At 39.1% G+C, this 20,796-nt stretch overlaps 1 protein-coding gene across 15 annotated transcripts in view; it reads right to left on the bottom strand.

The window, feature by feature from the left end:
• PPP4R1 (protein phosphatase 4 regulatory subunit 1) overlaps positions 1-20,796 on the bottom strand; it is an 83,930-nt gene that overhangs the window by 13,570 nt on the left and 49,564 nt on the right. For all 15 annotated transcript variants that reach the window (XM_075022979.1, XM_075022976.1, XM_075022981.1 and 12 more), the window contains 8 exons: positions 18,779-18,921; positions 17,253-17,399; positions 15,555-15,662; positions 14,766-14,831; positions 11,716-11,874; positions 10,462-10,592; positions 8,492-9,009; positions 608-783 (listed from right to left, as the gene is read on the bottom strand). In XM_075022979.1, the coding sequence (XP_074879080.1) occupies positions 608-783; positions 8,492-9,009; positions 10,462-10,592; positions 11,716-11,874; positions 14,766-14,831; positions 15,555-15,662; positions 17,253-17,399; positions 18,779-18,921 (1,448 nt within the window). The remainder of the gene's footprint in view (positions 1-607; positions 784-8,491; positions 9,010-10,461; positions 10,593-11,715; positions 11,875-14,765; positions 14,832-15,554; positions 15,663-17,252; positions 17,400-18,778; positions 18,922-20,796) is intronic.

Below are 20,796 nucleotides of genomic sequence, written 5' to 3'. Positions count from 1 at the left end.
CATAGTACAGAACAGCAAACAGCATCAAATGCCACAGACTTCAGGCAGGCAGGGGCAGTGGTGGGGTGCTGAAGAAGTAAGCACAAAAAAACCCTTTAAAATGCTACTGATTGCCAGAATCCACTTTATCTTTCAGCAGTCCACACAACATCCTAGATTGCAGGTCCTGAACTTCTCTTATGCAGGCCAGTAAACTACTATAAAACATTTTGACAGGGAGCACAGGGAACAAAGTACCTCTTTCTCCAGATGGTGGGGATGTGGAAGGGGATTCACTTAGCAGGGCTCTGTTTTAAGGGAGGCAATTTCACAGTAATCAACTGCAGTAGCATTGAAACGTGATCGTCACAACAGAGATTTTAACGGAAAGAATTTCAAGAATTTACATGGACAAGCACAGAACTGGCAAAAACAAAGGCACCCAACACAACTCATTTCATTTTAGTAGCTAGCGCTTCAATACCAGCCAACAAAACCAAACGCCACACTAGCCAAAAGTAGGAACCATTTGGCTGCAATTACCAAACAAATGCAAAATACAGCTCTATTACTGGAGCCCTGGAAATCCTAATGAGAAAAAAAATAGAGTATAAGACTAATTTCTTACCTCAACAGTGTCACCAATTAAAGGCACAATATCACCCAGTATAGGTTTAAAATTTTGTTGGTCATTGATGGTTAGTTCTGTCTGTGATTCTGTTCCCTTGCTGACACTGGCCATTGTCTCTTCTTGAGGATCCAAACTGGATGCTCTGAGTGCAGCAGACAACACCTCCACTTGTGCTGCAGCATATGAAAAAGAAATACATGAGACTGAACTGCAATAAACTTTTAGCAAGTCCACAGATCAACTTTTAGATACTGACTAATTAACTGAAAGATGGCAGAACTACTATGGGGGAGGTACAAATTTAAGATTATTGACTGTTAGTAAATCCCAAACTGGGGACAATTAGCATAAAATGCAAGGCAGGTTAACATGCCACTTTTCCTAGGGTGCTCAACCACACCACAGTTCACTGAAATTTATCTTTAAAGCAAAAAAACCCAACAAACCACCAACCAAAAAAAACCCCAACAAAAAACCCAACAAACCCCAGGAATAAGAGACTGCTGTCATGGCAGGATCAGTTCTTTAAGAATCTCAGTACATACTAATGGTGCAAAGAGTCATTGGGGCAAAACAGCACATGAATACTAACTTACTGACTGGGTCTTTTGTGGGAGGTGGGAATAAGAGAGAGAAGGGAAAAGTAATTCAAATAAAGGTTGAGAACAGGTTTATTCATACAGAAAGGATTTAATTTCTGAGAGGCTGTGTCCCCCTCTCTATACGATCATTAAATTCTTATGTTTTTATAGCAACTCTAAAGCAAGATCTATCTAGGAAGATGCTAGACCCCAGTAACTCTTTCCTGGACAGGATACTTCAGCCTCCTTGCATCCTCCAAACAAATAATGAAGATTGCATTGTTTGATGTCCTCTTATTCATCAAAAGAAAGCACTAGCACTTCACACTCTGCTATCCACTCTTTTGAAAAAGATCCAGCAGTTCTGAGACTGCTCTGCTTTCCAACCCTCTGCTTACTGCTAATTAAAAAAAAGCTTTGTTGAACAATGTTCCTTGGATAAAGCCTGACCTAAGCAGATCAGGTGTCAGAGGCAATCTTAGCTGCAAGCAACACAGAGTTCATTGCAGACTGATCTACCCTGCCTCTCTCCTTCCCCCTTCTTTCCAAGAAGGTAAGGAGGAACAATCTCCCGACCCATTAAATTCACCCAGCCATCCAGAAGCTCTGTTCCTCATAGACTTATACCTTCCAAGCTTTCTTAAATGCTCATTGTGAAATTAAATGACAAACCATATGCTTGTTTTTAATCTCACTTTGCCATACTAAGTTAGAGAATCTAAATTTCTCCCTCTAGCTTTTTTTGATAGGGTTATTAACAAAAATTAAACAAAGAAAGTTGGATTCATTTGTAGATAGAAGAAACAGATATGCAATACGTCTGTTACAAGAAGCAAAATTGTAACTTAGCACAATCTTAGCTAGCAAAAATTGGAAAACACTATGGGTTCACTGGTTTCTAGGTGGAGTCTGATGAGCAGGAGTAAAGATAATTCTTTACAGTATGCAATGCTAGCTCCGTAACTGCATCAAATTTCTGACAGAATAACCAAAAGATATTCTTGCTGTACTACTGTAATTCACCTCAACAGTAAAAATCACAGCAAGTTAGAAACTTAAAAACAAAACCAACACCATACTAATACTTACACTATAAGACACATTATGTTAGAAAATATAGTTTGAATACATATAATTTATATATAAATATATTAAAATTGGTTAATTGTAAAATTGTAAAAAGCTTGCTATGACTTCACTCTTCAAGTGTTACTTCACTGACAATAACCTTCTGTACTTTAAGGCCCATGAGAATAAACAAGATCAAAGTTAGTAAATTCCTCCAAAACTTAACAGTTAAATAAACCACCCCCAAATCACACAAAAATAGGTGGTCATTTCAGAGCACTTGTTAGGGCAAGAAATGCCTGTCTGATTTCCAGTTCATTCTCATTTAGAGAAATCAAACAAGAAAATTAAGAAGAACTATATTCTGCTGCACACCAAGGAGACATTTTTCATGAAGACTTCTTTCATGAAGGACAACTTCATGAAAAACATACACTCCTCTCATTTTTGCTTAAAAGTCAAGAAAGCTTACCGTGACTATGTAACCCATACTGCTTCAACACTGAATACGTGTTTACTGAAAAATCCACACAGAGCTCCAAAGATTACTTCTAGTAACAAGAGTGAAGGTATCTACAGCAGTAATTGGGAATTTTCCAAGACATATTCCCCACCCATGCCCCACTGTCAGCCTGCACGCCTGGACCACCCTCGCTTAGGGGCTTAATGGGGCGGAGACCACACACATCCTGATTTCCTCTACCTGCCCTAGAGGAGATATGACACAAACATGCATCTCCTCAGCTTCTTGTCAATGCTACAATCCCAAAACATGGGGATGAGGGACAGGAGAGGCCAAACTCCCAAGGATTTCATTGATTGGCAAGTGCCTTCTTTCTTCAAGTGCTTATCAATAGGTCCTGTCACCAAGGGTGACTCCAATACTGTCATTCACTGAAAGGTGAGTGACCTGAAGTCCGTAATCATCTTCAGGTCCTAGCCAAAAAAAGAGCCAAGCACAGTCACTACAGAAGGCTCCAGAATGGCAGAGTGCTAAGTATAGGAAGAAGAGAAAAAGAGTGCATACGCGAGTAGGTGCGTATGTGTGCACAGCTCTAGGTGGCTGCCTTGAAAATATCGAAACTTTAGACAGCATCCTAATGAGCTGTCTTCACCACATCAGGCAGGTGCCAGGGCACATCTCCTCATAATACCATTACACACTGACACAGTCCAAGATCTGTGCTGACACCCTCCTGACTGAGATGGCTGCTGCTCCTCCCACCTCCCACAAAGATCTTTCCTACAGCCATAGGACAGGCAACATTTTCCAGAAAACCATTGTAAGTACAATCAAAGGATAAGGCTCCCCTCTCACACATGACAGAAAAATGCCTCAGAGCTCTTGGGAAGCAAGGTTTGGGGAAGAACACTGGAAGGAAATCTGCTGGCTAACTAGCTTTCACAAATACCTGCAGTAAAAATTGTAATGTAAAGGTCAGTTTTGTGCATAACACAGAACTCACATATTGCATTGGTAAGATAAAGTCCATGTTCACTGGATCGTAAACCACCTGCTAATTAACCCTTTATTCCTTTGACTTTTGCTTCAGGTGAGAAGTATTTTTCAGCAAGGAATTATTTACTCTTGGCTACTGTACGTGCATCCTAAAATAACTGGCACAACCTTTAAATTCAAAATGACATTTCACCTGGCCTTATTAAATTTCCTGGTCCTCAGGAATTTCTGTCCCTTCAACATGCTTTATTGTTGTTTTCTGTTTCTCCTGATGTTTCACTAGAGGACATTGATATTTCTAAGTGGCACACTCCTTTCTTTTTTCTGAAGGATCTGCCTTCCTTACCCTCTCTTCTTACTCAGAGGTAAAAGCTATGGGCTGCATTAATGGGTACAGAGATGGAAGTAATTAAAACATAAAAATAAGAGGAGTTTCTTTTCCACTTCCTCCTCACACAACATATTTTAGACTTTTACTGCAGGCAGTGCTAGTAGCCTAACTTACAAACATAGTTTTTATAAGGGAATGGGATCAATTGACCCCACATTTGGGCTGGTTTATCCCTATTAGGTCTCCATTTGGCAAAGCAGCCTGTAAGTGGCATAAGCCACAGTTAGTCCCAGTAACCTGCAAGTCAGGCTTTCTCTCTTTCCCCAAATAATATTAAGAAAAGTTGAGATTACATGATTTAGCACTTTCTATGCAGAACATAAGGAGATAAATAAAGTTGAAAAAAGTGTCCCTGGAAAGAAAAATAAAGAAATAAAAACATCTGGAGAAAGAAAAGCATCCTCTGAAGTGAAGACAGCAGCAGCTTCAGGAAGCTGGAAAAAGGTGATGTGAATAAAGACTCTGTAATAATCTTAAAAGAGTTGGCATACTTCAGAAGAATGTACAGGTTTCCATCTCCCAGTTTGAGACCCTCAGGATGCCTGGCCAGTGGATTGGAAGGTCCTATTAACAGGGATTACATACCACTGCTTAACTTTGCATAGCTCTGCTAGCCAGTAGAGTTTGTCTGTGAGAAGACAGGCTGTCTTTATCTTGGTTGCTGACTGCTCAACTTTCAATCTATTGCTCAGATTTCTCACTTTGGCAACAAGCTAGTTCTGGAAAGAAAGCCTCAAGGTAAAGATTTTTGAGAGTGAGAGTCAGTTAAAGCAGTTCACCTGTTTCTGAGAATGAGATTACAGAAAAAAATATATGTTCTATGGCAGTTGATGGTCACTTAAAAAAATTGTATTTGCTAGAGACCTCATCAGTCTCCATGCCTTGGAGAAAGGATTTGAAGTTTGAAATGCAAAATGCCCTGATGATAGGGAGGTGCACTACAGAAAACACAGACAAGTTACAAACCTAACCCCCCCCCCCAACCAAAGCCACCACAGTTCGTTCTGTGTATGTAAACAGCAACCCGCTAGTGCTTGGCAGCCAAGACATCTGGAAGATTGGGGTATGCACTGAACATACTGTACTCTGGGCTGCACAACCTGGCAATGCCTCTCCTTTCAAGTGATTCTTCCCCTTGTCATGGTATGCTGAGGTACCCCTTAGATAAAAACTGAGTTATTCTGTTCTTAATATTTCTGGTATAATGATACAAGCAGGTGAGGGAAGAAGCACCTCACACAACACAGAAGGGTGAGGCAAGACACATGAAGTAGAGATATGCAGAATCCAGAAAGGAAGAAAAATGAAAACAAAAAAGGAAATAAGAGGGGAAATACATACAGAGGGAAAGGATAGGGGCACAAGCAAAGCGGGGGGCAGAGGCGGGGAGGCACAGGAAGGAAAAAGCTGTACTCTGACTCAGAAAGAATCACTGCTGGTTGAACTCCAGTACAAAATCTTCACACCTGCCTCAGCTGTCAGGGACTGGCTCTGAAACCAACTAGCAAAATGGAAATCATCAGCCTCTGCTGATTGTACCACGAAGGACATTGCCTTACGACCATCATCAGTTATTCTGCAGAGTCAAATAATAAAAATTCAATGTGATCTTAAGAACCCTCAAAAACCCTGTGCCAATGACCCTGGCCAACATGATTCCACACAACAGGTATTAATTTTCTTCTTTTTTAAGTTTAGAAAATATTCTCAAAAAACCCCCCATATTAAGTAAAGGATGCTGAAGTTGCACAGTCAAGCAGTGAGAGGCTAGGTACAGCCAGACATAAGGTCGTCTGAACAACTTAACCTTATTGACACACACCTAACATCATACACTACAGTCTCATTCCCAAACTACACTTTTGCTAACTCATCCCCACTTCATCTTGTGATGTCTCTAGGATGCTTGTCCCATTTGCTATAGAAACCAGAAGATGTGTACCTATGGGAGCTCTCCAGTATGACAGGCCTCTGCTTACCCACCACAAAGAACACAGCATCTTCTGCTCCCACCCCTTGGCTGGGAATGCAGCAATAAAGACAGGAGCACAGCATTGAAGAAGGAATCCAGGACTTGGGTGACAGCAAACCAGTGAAGAAAATACGTGCAAGAAAAAGGTCACAGGGATTTAAAAAGAAAGAGAGAAAGAGAGAGAAAAAAAATTCCTAGCTTGCTCAGTCTTTGCTGTCAAGAACCAGCCCACTCACAGTACAAGACTCATAAAAACAAAATGGCTAGTCTTGCAAGGGAAAGACCCTAAGCACCGCTTGGGACCAGGGCTGTTTGGCACACACTGGTAAGCCACATATACTGGAGACAAAATTATCTGTGAAATTAAGAAGTTTCATAAAATTCCTATGAAAATAACAAATTAAGACAACCTTTGGACTGAATATTTATACCATGAGTTTGCAACAACAGTTTTAGATGGTAAAGGTGGAAGCATTATTCCTGGTATTGCCATGAGCAAAGAGGCAGTCAGGGCTCTGATCTTCTGGACCACCCCCAAAGGGAGTCTACCTCCCTCTTGTCACAATTTATGGAATGTAAGGTCCAAAACACAGGCATTACGTCAGCTACTCAGAGACTAAAGTCTGGATACCTACCACTTCTATGTGATCTTTAGTGTTTGAGACAAGCATGCAAAAGGAATACTAGTCTATCAGTATTGGTCTCAATTTCCTTATGCCTCAATGCACTTTGTGTAAAATTAAAATAGCAACATTACCAAATCAAAACAGGTATGTTGTTAAATTCCAGTTTCTGAAGTACTAAGACTGAATAAAAGTACAGGCAAGAGGAAAATAGAGTACAAGGTTTAGAAGGTGTGTTTCATGGGGCTTCACTACACAGCCTTGACCAAGTCAGAGGTACTGAATGGAATACAAAGGCAACTGAGTAATTAAGATCACCCAACCCAAATTAGAATAAATGGCACAGATAACCCTAATTCAAATCCTTCCTAACTTGTGGGCACTGGGAACCCATGGTGTTGACAACCTAGTAACAGTTTTCTCCTGCTGAAATGTGTAAGTGCTGGTCAACAACTGCACAGAAAACCTCGACACCCAGTCAAGGGAGCTACAAAAAAATCCGCAACCTGCTCTGAAACAAGACATGAACACACACAACAGAAACAACCCTGTAACACAGAACAATTCTGGATGTACAAATACATGCCTACATAAATCTTCATTAAAAGTGTTTAAGATATGTTCTGTAACTGGACAGAACAAGGTTTTATAAAAAAAATCTAAACAGCAGTGCAAGTTTTAACAGTGAGCTTCAGAGATGGGTTATGTGAAGACTGAAATTTTTTTCTTATCTCTTTCCTTAGAGAGAGAGTGCCCAAAGCACTCTTAAAGCAACAAAGTTTCATCTGCTGACTTCAGAATAGATTAAATAGAAGCAGCCCAAAATGGATTTAAGAAAAGTTATTAGCATATCAACCTACTAACAACAAAAAGAAGTTGAAAGCAGTATCAGTTTATTCTAAAGTGTTTTTCCCACTCCCAGCTTGCTGTTCTTTTTCCTTCCTACTTTTTCTGGTATAGCGGCATGCTTTCCCATAGGGATTCTTCAGCTCCAGTATAACATAGTTTCTTCCTTAGTAGTACCTCTGGACTTTCTGACTAATGCTCAAGCTTGATGTGCCTTAGAATTTATTCAGCATATGAATACCAAGAGAAATATATCTCCAGTAGGTATGTGTGAAATAGCCAAGTCATTTTAGCCCAGGAGGTATCTCTGAGGTGCTGCTCCACCAGCTGGCCATACTTATGAAACTCTTCTCCACCCTTCAAGAGCTTTTAAAATGAAGGATGTGCATTCACTTCAAGAATTCAGTTTGGATCAATTCTCAGTTTGACCCAACAAACTTGGCACACTTAAGTCAACAACATGAGACTACAATAATAAAAACCTTGGAGAAAAATGGAGAAGGCTAATTAATTAAAAATAAAATGGATAATGCATAAAATGAAAACCACTTATCACACTTTGATATTAAAAAAAAAATCTTAATCTGCCTTCTTATTTTGCATGTATGCCAATTACAAATTAATTTCCTAATCAACAGCTTATGCCACTGAACCACCTATTTGACTATACTGTCAAAACAGGCAGAAGTTTATATTGCTAACTGTATGGGTGTTCAATTTACTGAAGGAATCATACTACATTAAACAACTTCACACAAATGCAAGTTCCCTTTTAGTTCATCATCAATTTTCACAATTAAATCAAAGACACAACCTCTTTGAGGACCAGGAGAAATTAGTACTCCTGACTTCTAAAACAACTGAAAGGTTAAAGCCCAAACTGCTAAAGCAACGTATGCATAAATCCAACCACTAAAAATGCTTCAGCATCTTTACTATACCTTTAACATCTGGATCATCTATATGAGGTTCCAAATTTTCTATCATTTCTTCCAATTCTTTCCTTGTTGCCATAGGAATGTTTGGAGACACTGGCATAGTGAGTTCCTGAAATTCTCTGTCGAGTATTATCTCAGAAGTCTGTTGAAGCTCGAAGTCAATATCTATTTCAGGAAGTGGAGTCCTCCAGAAATGGAAAGAGTTGTACAATTCCTGCTCTGAAAGAGAGGTTTCCTGTGAATTCAGCCCAGCCTCCTGCAGACCTGCTGTACAGCAATGAGAACTTCGCTCGTTCTCGTCAGCCATTTCCCCACAAGATTCTGAAGACAAAGTGCAATGGAAGGATGACTCAGTCTGGAAATCACTCTCCCTCTGGGAGTTATTTGACACTGTATTTTGATCTTCCAAGGCATTTTCAAGTTTTGTTGCAAAATGGTCATTATCAACATGTGAAGACAAATCCTCTGTCCTGTTGAGCTCATCCTCTCTTGTGACATCTTCCGTAGTCCTGACTTGTTCGCTGTTAAGTGCCAAAGCAAATGAACATTTAAAAACCAAGATATACTTGCTGCAAACAGATGCTCCTGAAAACTCACACACGTGCTATCAGCTTGCTATGTATCAGACTAGATTTACTTACAGCATAGCAAAATAAATGTTTGAGGTTGGAAGGGACCTCTGGAAGTCATCTGGGCCAACTCCCCTGTTCAAGCAGAGACACTTAAAAGCCAGTTGCCCAGGACTATCTCCATATGGCTCTTTAATATTTTGGAGGATGGAGACTCCACAGCCTCCCCAGGCAACCTGTGCCAGTGCTCGATCACCCTCATAGTAAACCCCCCACCCCCCCGCCAAAACAAAAAACTCCAACAACAAAAAAGTGTACATATTGATAAGATCCCCCTAAGCCTTCTCTTTTCCAGGCTGAGCAGTCCCAGTTCTCCCAGACTTTCCTCATAGAAGAGATGCTCCAGTCCCTTCATCATCTTTGTGGCCATTCCTGGACTCACTCCAGCATGTCCATGTGTCTCTTATAATGGGGAGCCCAGAACTCTACCCAGCACTCCAGCTGTGGCCTCACCAGTGCTGAGCAGAGGGGAAGGTTCACCTCCCTCGACCTACTGGCAACACTCCTCCTAATGCAGCCCAGGATACCATTGGCCTTTACTGCAAGGGCACGTTGCTACTTCATGGTCAACATGGTGTTCACCAGGACCTCCAGGGCCTTTTCTGCAAAGCCACTCTCCATCTGGAGAGACCTCAGCATGTACTGGTGCCTGGGGTTGTTCCTCCCCAGGTGCAGGACTTTGCACTTCTTGTTGAACTTCAAGAGGTTCCTGTCAGTCCCTTTCTCCAGCCTATTAAGGCCCCTCTGGATTGCAGCATGACCCACTGGCCCATCAGCCACTCCTCCCAGTTTTGTGTCATTAGCAAACTTGCTGAGGGTACACCCTGCTCCACCATCCAGATCATTAATGAAGATGTTAAACAGGACTGGACCCAGTATGGACCCCTGAGGTACACAACCAGTTATTGGCCTCCAACTATGCATTGCTGATCAGTGTCTTCTGGGCCCAGCCATTCAGCCAGCTGTCAACCCACCCACCTCACTGTCTGCTCGTTCAGCCCATACTCCATCAGCTTCTCTATGAGAATCTTATGGGAGAACATGTGAAAAGCCTTACTGAAATCTAGGTAGACTATATCCACTGCTCTCCCTTGTCTATCAAGTCAGTCATTTCATCACAGCAGGTGTATCCTAAGGTATCCTAAGTTACTGAATAGTCATGTATTTTTAGTAAATAACTGAAAATTCTGGTAGTCTACTAAGTAAGATGAGAAGCTCCAGATCTTTCCATTTACCAAGATAAATACTCAATTTATACAGGAAAGTTAATTTTCTTAACTTGTGGTTCATACAGAAGAAAAACAAGGATGAAAAAATAATTTGTAGACTTAGCAAATTTTTTACCTGTTTTCCTGTGCAGAACCACAACCTTCTGGGTTTTTACCATCTTCTTCTTTAAAGTACTGGCCACTACTGGATGGATTAGCAAAAGTTGATATGAAAGGCCCCAGAGACTGAAAAGCAGCTTGGCGGACCTAGTGGAAAGGGTCCAAGGTGAAAAAAATTTTTATTTTTATATATATAGAAATTTTGCTGTCCTATAAAGCATAAACTCCTGCTACTAGGAATTGGAAGGATTATAAGCCTAATGAGGAAAACAACAGCAGAGGCTCTTGTCTGGAAAGAGACAGCCAGCTGTATACATAAAGTGCTAAATAAAAGAAAAAATAATTAAGAAAAAGCAGAGTAAAAACAGTTAAATCATGGGTAACTAAGTTGACAGGCCTATTCCCCACAACCAAAGAAATCACAATTATTTAGATAGTAGAAGCAGGTAAATTTGAAAGCTCAGCTGAGAATTTTAACAACTTGAAAGAAAAAAATTACGTGCAGTGAACAGATATTTCACTACCATGACACTACTGTAAGCTTGACTGATTATAAGCTCTGCATTTCTTTCCCTTTCCTATTTGGCTATGTTGTTCATCTGCTCCTCCTTTCTCCTATTATTTATTCTCCCCTTCTCAACAATTATCCTATCTACCTCCATTTTTATTATTTGATTAATTCGGCTGGGCAACAACTTGCACGACTTTCCAGGATCCAAGAGCTAATGCTCCCGTCCAAAATATCTACTTTTGGCTCTTGGAAGTAGTCTGCTCAATAACAAACTTAACAAGGTTTAGAGTAGATCTTCAAGACAAAACACAAAAACCAACCAAACAAAAACACCCACACAAAAACCCACCCAAACCAAACCAAACCAAACTCAAAACCAACAGCAAACACCACCACACCACTTGAGTATCCCACTCCCTCCCCCCCAAAAAAGGAGGTGGCAGTAGGGAACCTGAAGAAATACAAACAAATCACATCTAATTTTCCACTTTGTTAATGATTTTCAGCAATGTTAAGTCACAGGTAGTTCTGTAGCTAAGAAAAGCTATCCTATTAACACAGTTTTTCTTACGTGCTGCAGTGAAAGTGCGAGGGATTCTCTACACCCACTGACAAACTAAGCAGTCTAAGAAGAATTTTGATTGAGGTGCACGAAACAAGTTATGTTATCCATACCTATGGGGAGAAGTTCTATATGGAATATTGCAGTAAAATCCTTTAAATACGACAGCGATTCAAGAAATAAAAAGCAATTCTTACCCATCGTGAAGGATCACTAATCAAATTAATAAAAAGGGTTGACAATTTTGTCCTCCGGACTTCCTGTGACGTTGCACAAGAAACTGCCATGAAGCATTCAGCACAGGCTTTCCTAACTCCCCACACATTATCAGAGCAGAGCTGGAAAAACCTCGGCAGCTGTTAGGAACATAGTGAGTAAGTTTGCAAGTCTTAACAGGCAGTACTTGTTTCAAAGCAAGTTCTTTTTTCACATTCATTTCCTTCACCTGGTTCTCTGATCTCATATTCAGATGCATTAGTTGAACATTTGCAAGACAAAGAACACACATTCAGTAGCACCACCCTTCTAATCAGTTGCTCTCATGTTACTTATGTATACCGATAAGGAAAATTCACCTGTCTGAAGAACAGCAAGAAAGTCCTAACTTTCTAACCTGATTTATATTCAAACCCCCCCCTCAAAAAACCCAACTCCAAAAATATCCCCAAGCCCAGAAAACCTATCATAAGATAAAACCTCATCTCTACACCATTCTTTTAAAGCAGATAACATTGAAAGGAGCAAAACCGAAGAATACTGGTGCATTAACATTTTACCTATCAGAGACCACTTCAGATTTTTGTAAGATTCTCACTGAAATGCAATGGAAGAGCATCTTCAGAAAGAAAGAAAAGCCTTCTTTTCCACCTAAACTTCTCATTGTTATATTTACCAATCTCTGTCACCACCTACCCTACAAAGCAGAACTTCAACTACATAGAGGAATAAGGGAATGAGAGAAACATTGCATTTGGTGCAAGAGAAAATAGGTTTGAACAAAGCAGTGACTTTACTAATGAAACGGAAGCATTTTGAAGTTGCTTAGGTGCTCGGGTTTCTTTGAAACAGTAATGGTAAGGATGAAACAGTGGACAGAGTGCAGGTGAGGCAAAGACATGCACATCATTGCGTAGCTGCCTTTGCTTGCAACAGGCAGATGCAAATAATACAATGACTGTTGCTACAGCTCTGTTCTCAATTATTGATGTTCAGCTGTACCTACTTTCTGCAGCAAAGTTTTCTGGACTTTGCTTCTGATTAAAAAAAGCATTTATGTTACAAAATGAAGTTTCATCTAAAGCCATTCAGCTTTTTGCCCCCCTCCCTGCTCCTCCCCCCCCCTTTTTTTTTCAATAATCCAAAGAGCAAAAAATGACATTTTCTGTTATGGAAAGAGATGCCCAACTGTCCAGCCACATGTTATTGCTTTCATATAAAATAACAACCCCTTTTTTATTTCATAGTCTAACTGCACCCTCTACAAAGTTTTAATCCAAGTTCATGATATGTATCAGTAAGAGTGCATTTGTGTGAGAGAAATCAATTTACATCCCCAATCAAGAAACATGGGATGTAAGTCTGTGCAATGATACTTCACTATCAAATTGCTTGAATCACACAGTACCTAGGGAAAAATGCAGCAAATGCTGTAAGAATGTAAGAAATGCCCTGAGGGTCACACTAGGCCTACCTGTCCCAACACCACATCTGCAAAAGGCTGCAGAGCCTCTTGTTGAAGCCATGCCTGCATTTACACTCTCTCCATATAAGCCCCTTGTTAATTTCTGGCACTGATTCACCAACCTCTTCTGGCCCTCGACAAGTTTACTGTCCATACCCCCAAGAAGAGAAAGCTTGATGAAAGATCCCAGCAACTGTCAGGCTGGTTTCTGCTTCCTAGCCCTGTCATGTCTCCAAGCCTAGCAACATCCACCAGCTCCCTGGACATGCCAGGTGAATGGGGGGCACTGTTATGGATCCTCTGCTCACTGCTCCATCCAATTCCCTGCTTCTCCATTTTGAATTTGTATCTCTTCCCTTTACTTAATTTGTTATTGCCCATTTATTTTCTCTGCATTTCTTCCTCCTTCCCTCCTTCCCAGGAGGGCTGTGAGGCTTTGGTAGAGCCAGGGAAACTGACTTTAAAAGATTAAACCAATGAACAGCAGCATTAAGTGATGCCGCTTAAAGAAACCACATAAACCTTGCCACTTCTAGTGGCCTATTCCCGCCACACTCCTCTTGTATCTGCAACCTCTCGTTGCATTTATGGACATTAGAAGACATATTCCTGCCTACTTCTTGCCTAACGTATTTTTGAACTTGCAAATACTCTCTGCCTCCACAGCCCAGGTATTTTCTTCAGTCTGGTTTAAGGCCCTCTCCCAGCTCTACAATTGAGTACCCCTGTCCTGGTTTCAGCTGTGATAGATTTAATTGTCTTCCTAGTAGCTGGTACAGTGCTATGTTTTGGGTTCAGTATGAGAAGAATGTTGATAACACTGATGTTTTCAGTTGCCGCTAAGTAGTGTTTATACTAAGTCAAGGATTTTTCAGCTTCTCATGCCCAGCCAGCGAGAAAGCTGGAGGGGCACAAGAAGTTGGCACAGGACACAGCCAGGGCACCTGACCCAAAGTGGCCAACGGGGTATTCGACACCATGGGACGTCCCATCTAGTTTAGGAACTGGGAAGTGGGGGCGGGGAATCGCCGCTCGGGGACTGGCTGGGTGTCGGTCGGCGGGTGGTGAGCAATTGCCCTGCGCATCATTTGTACATTCCAATCCTTTTATTATTGCTGTTGTCATTTTATTAGTGTTATCATTACTAGTATCTTCTTTTCTCTTCTATTAAACCGTTATAATCTCAACCCACGAGTTTTACTTCTTTTCCCGATTTTCTCCCCCATCCCACTGGGGGGGGGGGGGGGGGGGGGGGCGGAACAAGTGAGCGGCTGCGTGGTGCTTAGTTGCTGGCTGGGGTTAAACCACTACAACCCCTTAGCTCTAGACTGTGTGACCTAGAAAGTAAGAGTTCTGTATTCATAGTAATGGTCTTCAACATTTTGTAAACAGGATTCATAATCTCATGTCAGCAAAACTGCTGTGTCACAGCTTTTTTTAGTCTCTCTTTACTAAGGGAATGTAGTAATTTTAATTTCTAATAATTTTAGCTGCCCTTCTCTGTACCTTGTCCAGCTCCACTACTGACTTGTATTAAAAAGAAAAATCCTTTAAGAAATGGCTTACCAGCATTTCTTCAGTAGCTTGCTGCCCAACCACACTGCAGATATCTCCAAAATTGGCTGCACATACCTTGCAGACAAAAATGCAAGAAATAACCACTAAGACCACAGTTTTAATGCAGCTAATGAAATCAAAGGAAAAAAATAAACAGCTTTTAAAACCATAAAAACAGGTTTTGGTGCAGACTCAATACCAGCTACTTCCCCATTCCAACAGTTCCCATGGTTTAAAAAAATTTAAAAATTATTTTCTCCATTTCAAGCTTCATCAGCTTTTTTTAATCACAAAAGAACTACCCCAGAACTTAAGTGAAAGGAAAGGAGGATAAAACACATTCAAAGTGCTGTCAAACAAGCAGTTGTCAAGGAAAATAACCTATGCAATGGCAGGGTGAAACCAAAACAAAGCCTCAGCACCTAAACACCATGATGGAGTACTGGTTTATTTCATCTTAATGAGCATCTTTAATTCCATCTACACAGAGAGATATGAGCTGAGGTGGCTGATGCTGTATCAGTTACAGTTGGTTCACATTTTCATGGCTACCTACACAATCATAAGGACAAGCAGATTCTTTCTTTGTTTCTGATAATAAAGGTAGGGACTCTGGAAAAAAACTCAGTGTCAAATACAAAACCTGTGGAAATGCGAGCTACAAAGAAACCCCATAGCTTTCACCTATACGTGTCACAAATGATATCTAGCAGGAAAAACTCATTTAGTCAAATGCAAGTTCCAAGTTCATGACACTCCTTTTACAGATAATCCAGACCAGATGCTTATAATTCATACCTTACGAACATGAAACATTCTGCAGTCACAGCACATCTCGCAAAACCTAGGAAGAACAAGTCTTTCCGTGATGTCCTTTCCCACCATGGACGCCATTTTGCACATTATCTAATGGCAAGACAGACACTAATTAGGGATGCTTGCACAACACACAATTCTGTGTCAGTTAAGCAGAGGCTTTATTGAAAATTGTGAAAAATGTTGGAAAAACCCCCATATTTTGAATTGAAAAGGTTCGGCTGCTTCTGCAAAAAGCTTTTTTTCTTTTTTTTTTTTCTTTTTACCCTCCCCCTGTCATGATGTAACACAGCTGTAGAAGACATTGGTCTTTCACCAAACTAAATCAAATTCCTAACTAATGGAGAGAACCGAACTTTCAGAAATTACTCTCATATCTTACCAAACAGGCTGACAAAAATAAAAAAAAACAAACCACAAACAAGTACAAGATTCTTTCACTATTCCAATACTTAATGAATAAATATATATTTACAAATAACAGAAAATTATTGACAATAAATATGCTTAAGTGACTTCAACTTCTGTATGATTTAAAAATTACAACACTCCGTATTCCATGTATGCAACTCCCTAACATAAAATTAGTGAAAAAGCATATCATACCAAAGAAAGTGACAGCTTTTCCCTCTAACTGCTCTTTCATTCTGATTTTTTCTAAGAGTTTCAAAAGAAGGTAATCTAAAAGAATTTTATGTTTAACTTTCCTAATCACATCAGTAGAGCTATTTAAATTTATTTTCCTATAACAACAAATTATTATTTTTCTAACCTCTAGGGGGTTAGTGAGCTACAGAAACCTTTGTGAAGTTTCAGTATCTTCAAAACAATGAAGATGGGTAAAACAGTTCTGCTTTAAATTTTATTCCCTTATGTAACTGTAAGCTTCTTCAAGAAAGTACTAGAAATTTGGTGCGAAATGCAATAGCACCCAGCCTGCTTATTGTTTACGAGTCCAGCTACATTATGAAAGTAAAATATTAAATGAGGTCTCTCTCAAGCAAAAAGAAAAAATAAAAAAAAATTTAAAAAAATCACCCAGGAAAAAGCATCAACATAAATTGCAAAAATTCAAGGGTAACATAAGGGCATAAATCTGCCATTTCTCCTTTATAAATTAACTTATTACTTTGCTTACTATTTTAATTCAATACATAATAATTTTTAATAATTGAGGTTGTATGTAATGCAAAAAAGAAAACCACCAACGAACCATGAGTTAATCAACTCATATGCTTATTATTTTGTCTAATGAAACAAAACAAAATCAATAAAGAGAATAGACATACAGCAAAACCCAACAGAATTCAAGCATTAAAGATTTTTCACTGATGGAAATTTTCTACATATGCAATTTAAACTTCCATAAAGCAAACAAACCTGAAAAAACTAAAAAGTCAACAATAGCAGATACCTTAGGAGTCAATAAAATGAATCCCCTGCACTGTCTTGTCCAGCTGCGTTTTTCTTTACAGCATATATAAGCCATTGAATTTAAATCTAACCTTGAACTGAGTGTAACACAGCATGGGAAAAGTTACAGATTAATTATGGATAGCAATATATTTTTTTCTTTTTAATACCACATGGATGTGCAACTTGGAAACACAGTACCATCACCGTAATACCAAGCATTCAAGCAAACTTTATACTACGTGGTTTGGTATTGCTGTTACTTACAGCCACAGCTTCTGTCTTCACATCATCATTGCTGTCTGGAGCTGTCAGATCTATCAGAACAGGGCATACTTTGGTCTCCACATCGTATCTCTCTATGAGTTCTTGCTCCAACAGAACTAACAATGCTGCCTGACTTGTTTTTCTTACCTATTGAAAAAAGACAAATATTGAACAAAGGAATTCAAAGAGAGTTTTTTGGTTTTTCATTTAAATGTATGTCCTGTATTTTGGAAGCTGTACCTACATACTGCCACACACCTATACTAATTGCACTCAGCAAGTGGACAAGTGCTCCAAAAGCACTTTTGCAAACACTTCACATTTGAAACAAACTATGTCTGAACTCAAGAACACCTGCATATTGTAAACTAAGGCAATGCTATTATAAAAGTGTCCACCTACACACTTCCCAAAACACAGGATAGCAATATCAAAAAAAGTAGTCATAGCAAAGCTCATGCAATACATAAAGGAAAGCAGCATAACTAATTGGGAGTAACAAAGTTCTAAGGAATGTGAATTTTATTAAACAAATCTCTTTTTCTGAGATTAACAAGTTTGGCTCACAATGAATAACTGCATTTATTTTGAATGTATTATAAATTCTGAGACACAATTTTGCTTAGTCCCATAAAAAAAAAAAAGACTGTATAAGATAACCATTAATAATTGACTTCATACATGGCTAATCCCTGTCTCTTAAAAAAAGTAATTTCACCAGAAAACACATGCAGCAAAAGACTATACATTGCAATGCAGCGATTCTGAAAACACCATTGAGATCTTTGTTTCAGAACAAACCAGCCAAATTAACTATAGAGTATCAACAGAGGTTAAGATGATGAAAAGAATCGCTGAATCTGCTACCAAGACAATATCAAGCAGAAGTATGATTGTTGTATTATACATGAATTAGCAAAATAACTACTAAGAAAAATAGGTTAAGGTACCTATTTTTAATAATGGAAAATCTGGAAAGGGCAAGGAAAAAAGTAACAAACTCAGAGGCCTAAAATACTTAAAATAATCCATCACCTAGGATTAGACTCGTCTGAAATGATGTGGAGAAGCCTAAAGAAAGCTTTAGGCAAGCTAACTCATACACGCAGAGAAATAAACCACACAAGTTCAATCCAAAAGCTTTACTGGATCAATACACAAATAACTTGTCATGAAGGTACATAAAAGTGTTAAAAAATTGAATTATACCAGGGAGTCAGTTCTTCGTGACTACTGTTCCTTTTTGCCAGAATTTAAATTATGTAATCTTATCAAAATGATTGTTTGATTTTGTCCATAAGAATACAATACCAGATAAAGGGCCCCAAATCAGAACAGATCATATTAGGTGAAAAAATGTTGGAAATTTTCTTCAATTAAAGTTCAGAGTGCCGTGCATTTCATGTCTATTCAAAAATCTTTTTACCCTGAAATACTACACGCTTGTATGATGCTAAATTATTTAAATTTAACATCACACCAGGTATATTCAACTAACCAATAAACTATTTGTAAAAGACACTTACCTGGTTATTCTGGTCTGCGAGGTATCGTACCACAATAGGCAGTAAGTATTTGGAAAAAGCATATGGGATTGAAGGTCTGTTTTCTTGACAGAACATAGCAATATGAGGCACCTGTTCCATCAGTTCTGCCCGCACTGTTGGCTCTGTCAGGGTCAAAATAAAACCAAAAAAGACACAATAAATGTTTACAAGCATACTGCCAGAATAAGCTTTTTACAGTCCTGTACATACAAAGTATGTTCTCAAGTGTTCATGTCAGCAAGTTTATGTCAGGTTTCATTTTGACAAGCACCATCATCTTTTTAAAAAACCAGGTACAACTACACTCTGTACTGCTAAACTACTAAAAAGATGGGTCCCACATTCTCAGTAAAAAAAACAATAAGAGGTATAAGAGAGCAAGCCACCAAATATAATGAGTATCAGAACCTGTCTGAACTCCCTACAAGCATCACCTACTTCAAAGAAAACTGCTAAGCTGAAAGTCAACCCAAAATTGATACCACTATGAGAAGAAACAAACTGAGGGGGACTCCTGGCTACAGCCTCTCATGCGGTAAAGATCCCACCCAGCAGGACAATCAGCCATAACCACAGATGCTCTTCTTCATGCTTTGCTTTAAGACTACTGCTATTTTCATCAGATGGAAAAGGTCCTGCATCTTTCCAGTTGCTTCTGTTAAACCTTTCGGGCATGTTTTTCAAAGTTGGTGACTATTTAAAAAATACTCCATTCATTTTTTAAATTCAGGAACTGTGCACTGCTTTAATGAATTGTAATCCCTGCAGAACATGCATATCTATTTGAGGGATGAGAGGAAAAGCAAGAGAAGAAATACAAGCATGGATTAAATTCCAACTACTAAAAAAACCAGCTTCAGTTTAAGAAGTAGGTCATTATCACATGCCTGATAGTCCACTTGTCCACAGAAAAAAAAAATACATCATTTCAGAACTAAGTATTTCTATCCTTTCATAATTTGCTGCCATCTGTGGTTACCATTAGAGAACTGATTACCTGTACAAACATATAACGAAAACTCATCAATTACTCTCAAGTTACAGTATTTGATTTACAATGTTTTAAGTAATAGGATGTATACTGTTCACAGGATATGCATGCCTTACTAAATTTTTACCTATGAATTGGTTCAGGTAAAACTTAATGGTATGACCAGAACCACCTTCCCTGGAATACTTGGAATTAACATGATACATTAAAAATACAACCTTTTGTTAAATAGAAGCATGTAACTTGCATTTGCATTTTACGTGGCCAATGCATGGAGCACTTGGCTTTCTTGAACACTGGTTCCAAGCGATAACTTAGGCCTGAATAAACCAAAACAAAGTTAAAGCAAGTACCATGCTCTGGGCAGTCTTTTCTTCACTGAGGACAATGAGAACAGGAGAGATCATAGGGCACAAAGTAATCAAATGCCTATGGGCTTCATTTCTTTGATTATAGACTTAAATTACTTTTCCTACAGAAAAACATACCAAAATCCTCTGTAAAGCTTGTGAATTGCTGACAAAGTTTCAAAATGCAAAATGAAATCCCAGATAAATCAATACTGAATAGGTTTGCTGTTCATGACAATAAAGAAGAAAAGTCTTCCAAGCTGCTCTGTTTCTCTTCCCAAAACATTAACAGGAACACAGAGGACAAAAGCCTTTTTATTTAAACTTCAGATGTACTGAAACACACGCTGGTTGAACTCCATAAGCAATAGACACATCCTGAAGTTTGTATTGAAGAAGTGCAATCCTGAAGAACACTACTCAAACTATGTGCAAGTTTTAACAGGCTCAAATTAACGAAAATGAACAGATAACAAAAGGCTAAATTCTAGTTTGGTGAACACTATGTCTGTAGCACTGAACATGGCAGTTGACCACAATAAGCACCTGTAAATAGGACAAATGTAATAGTTAAAGAGATCATTAATTCTGAAAACTAAATTCTACATACCTTATTAATGCAGAGGAAGGAAATGCTATTTCTTGCAATTTTTCTA

Source organism: Buteo buteo, chromosome 3, assembly GCF_964188355.1.
Source record: "Buteo buteo chromosome 3, bButBut1.hap1.1, whole genome shotgun sequence".
NCBI classification, from domain to species: domain Eukaryota; kingdom Metazoa; phylum Chordata; class Aves; order Accipitriformes; family Accipitridae; genus Buteo; species Buteo buteo.
Note: the sequence above shows the minus strand (reverse complement) of the source record. Positions and strands in the feature narration are given on the sequence as shown.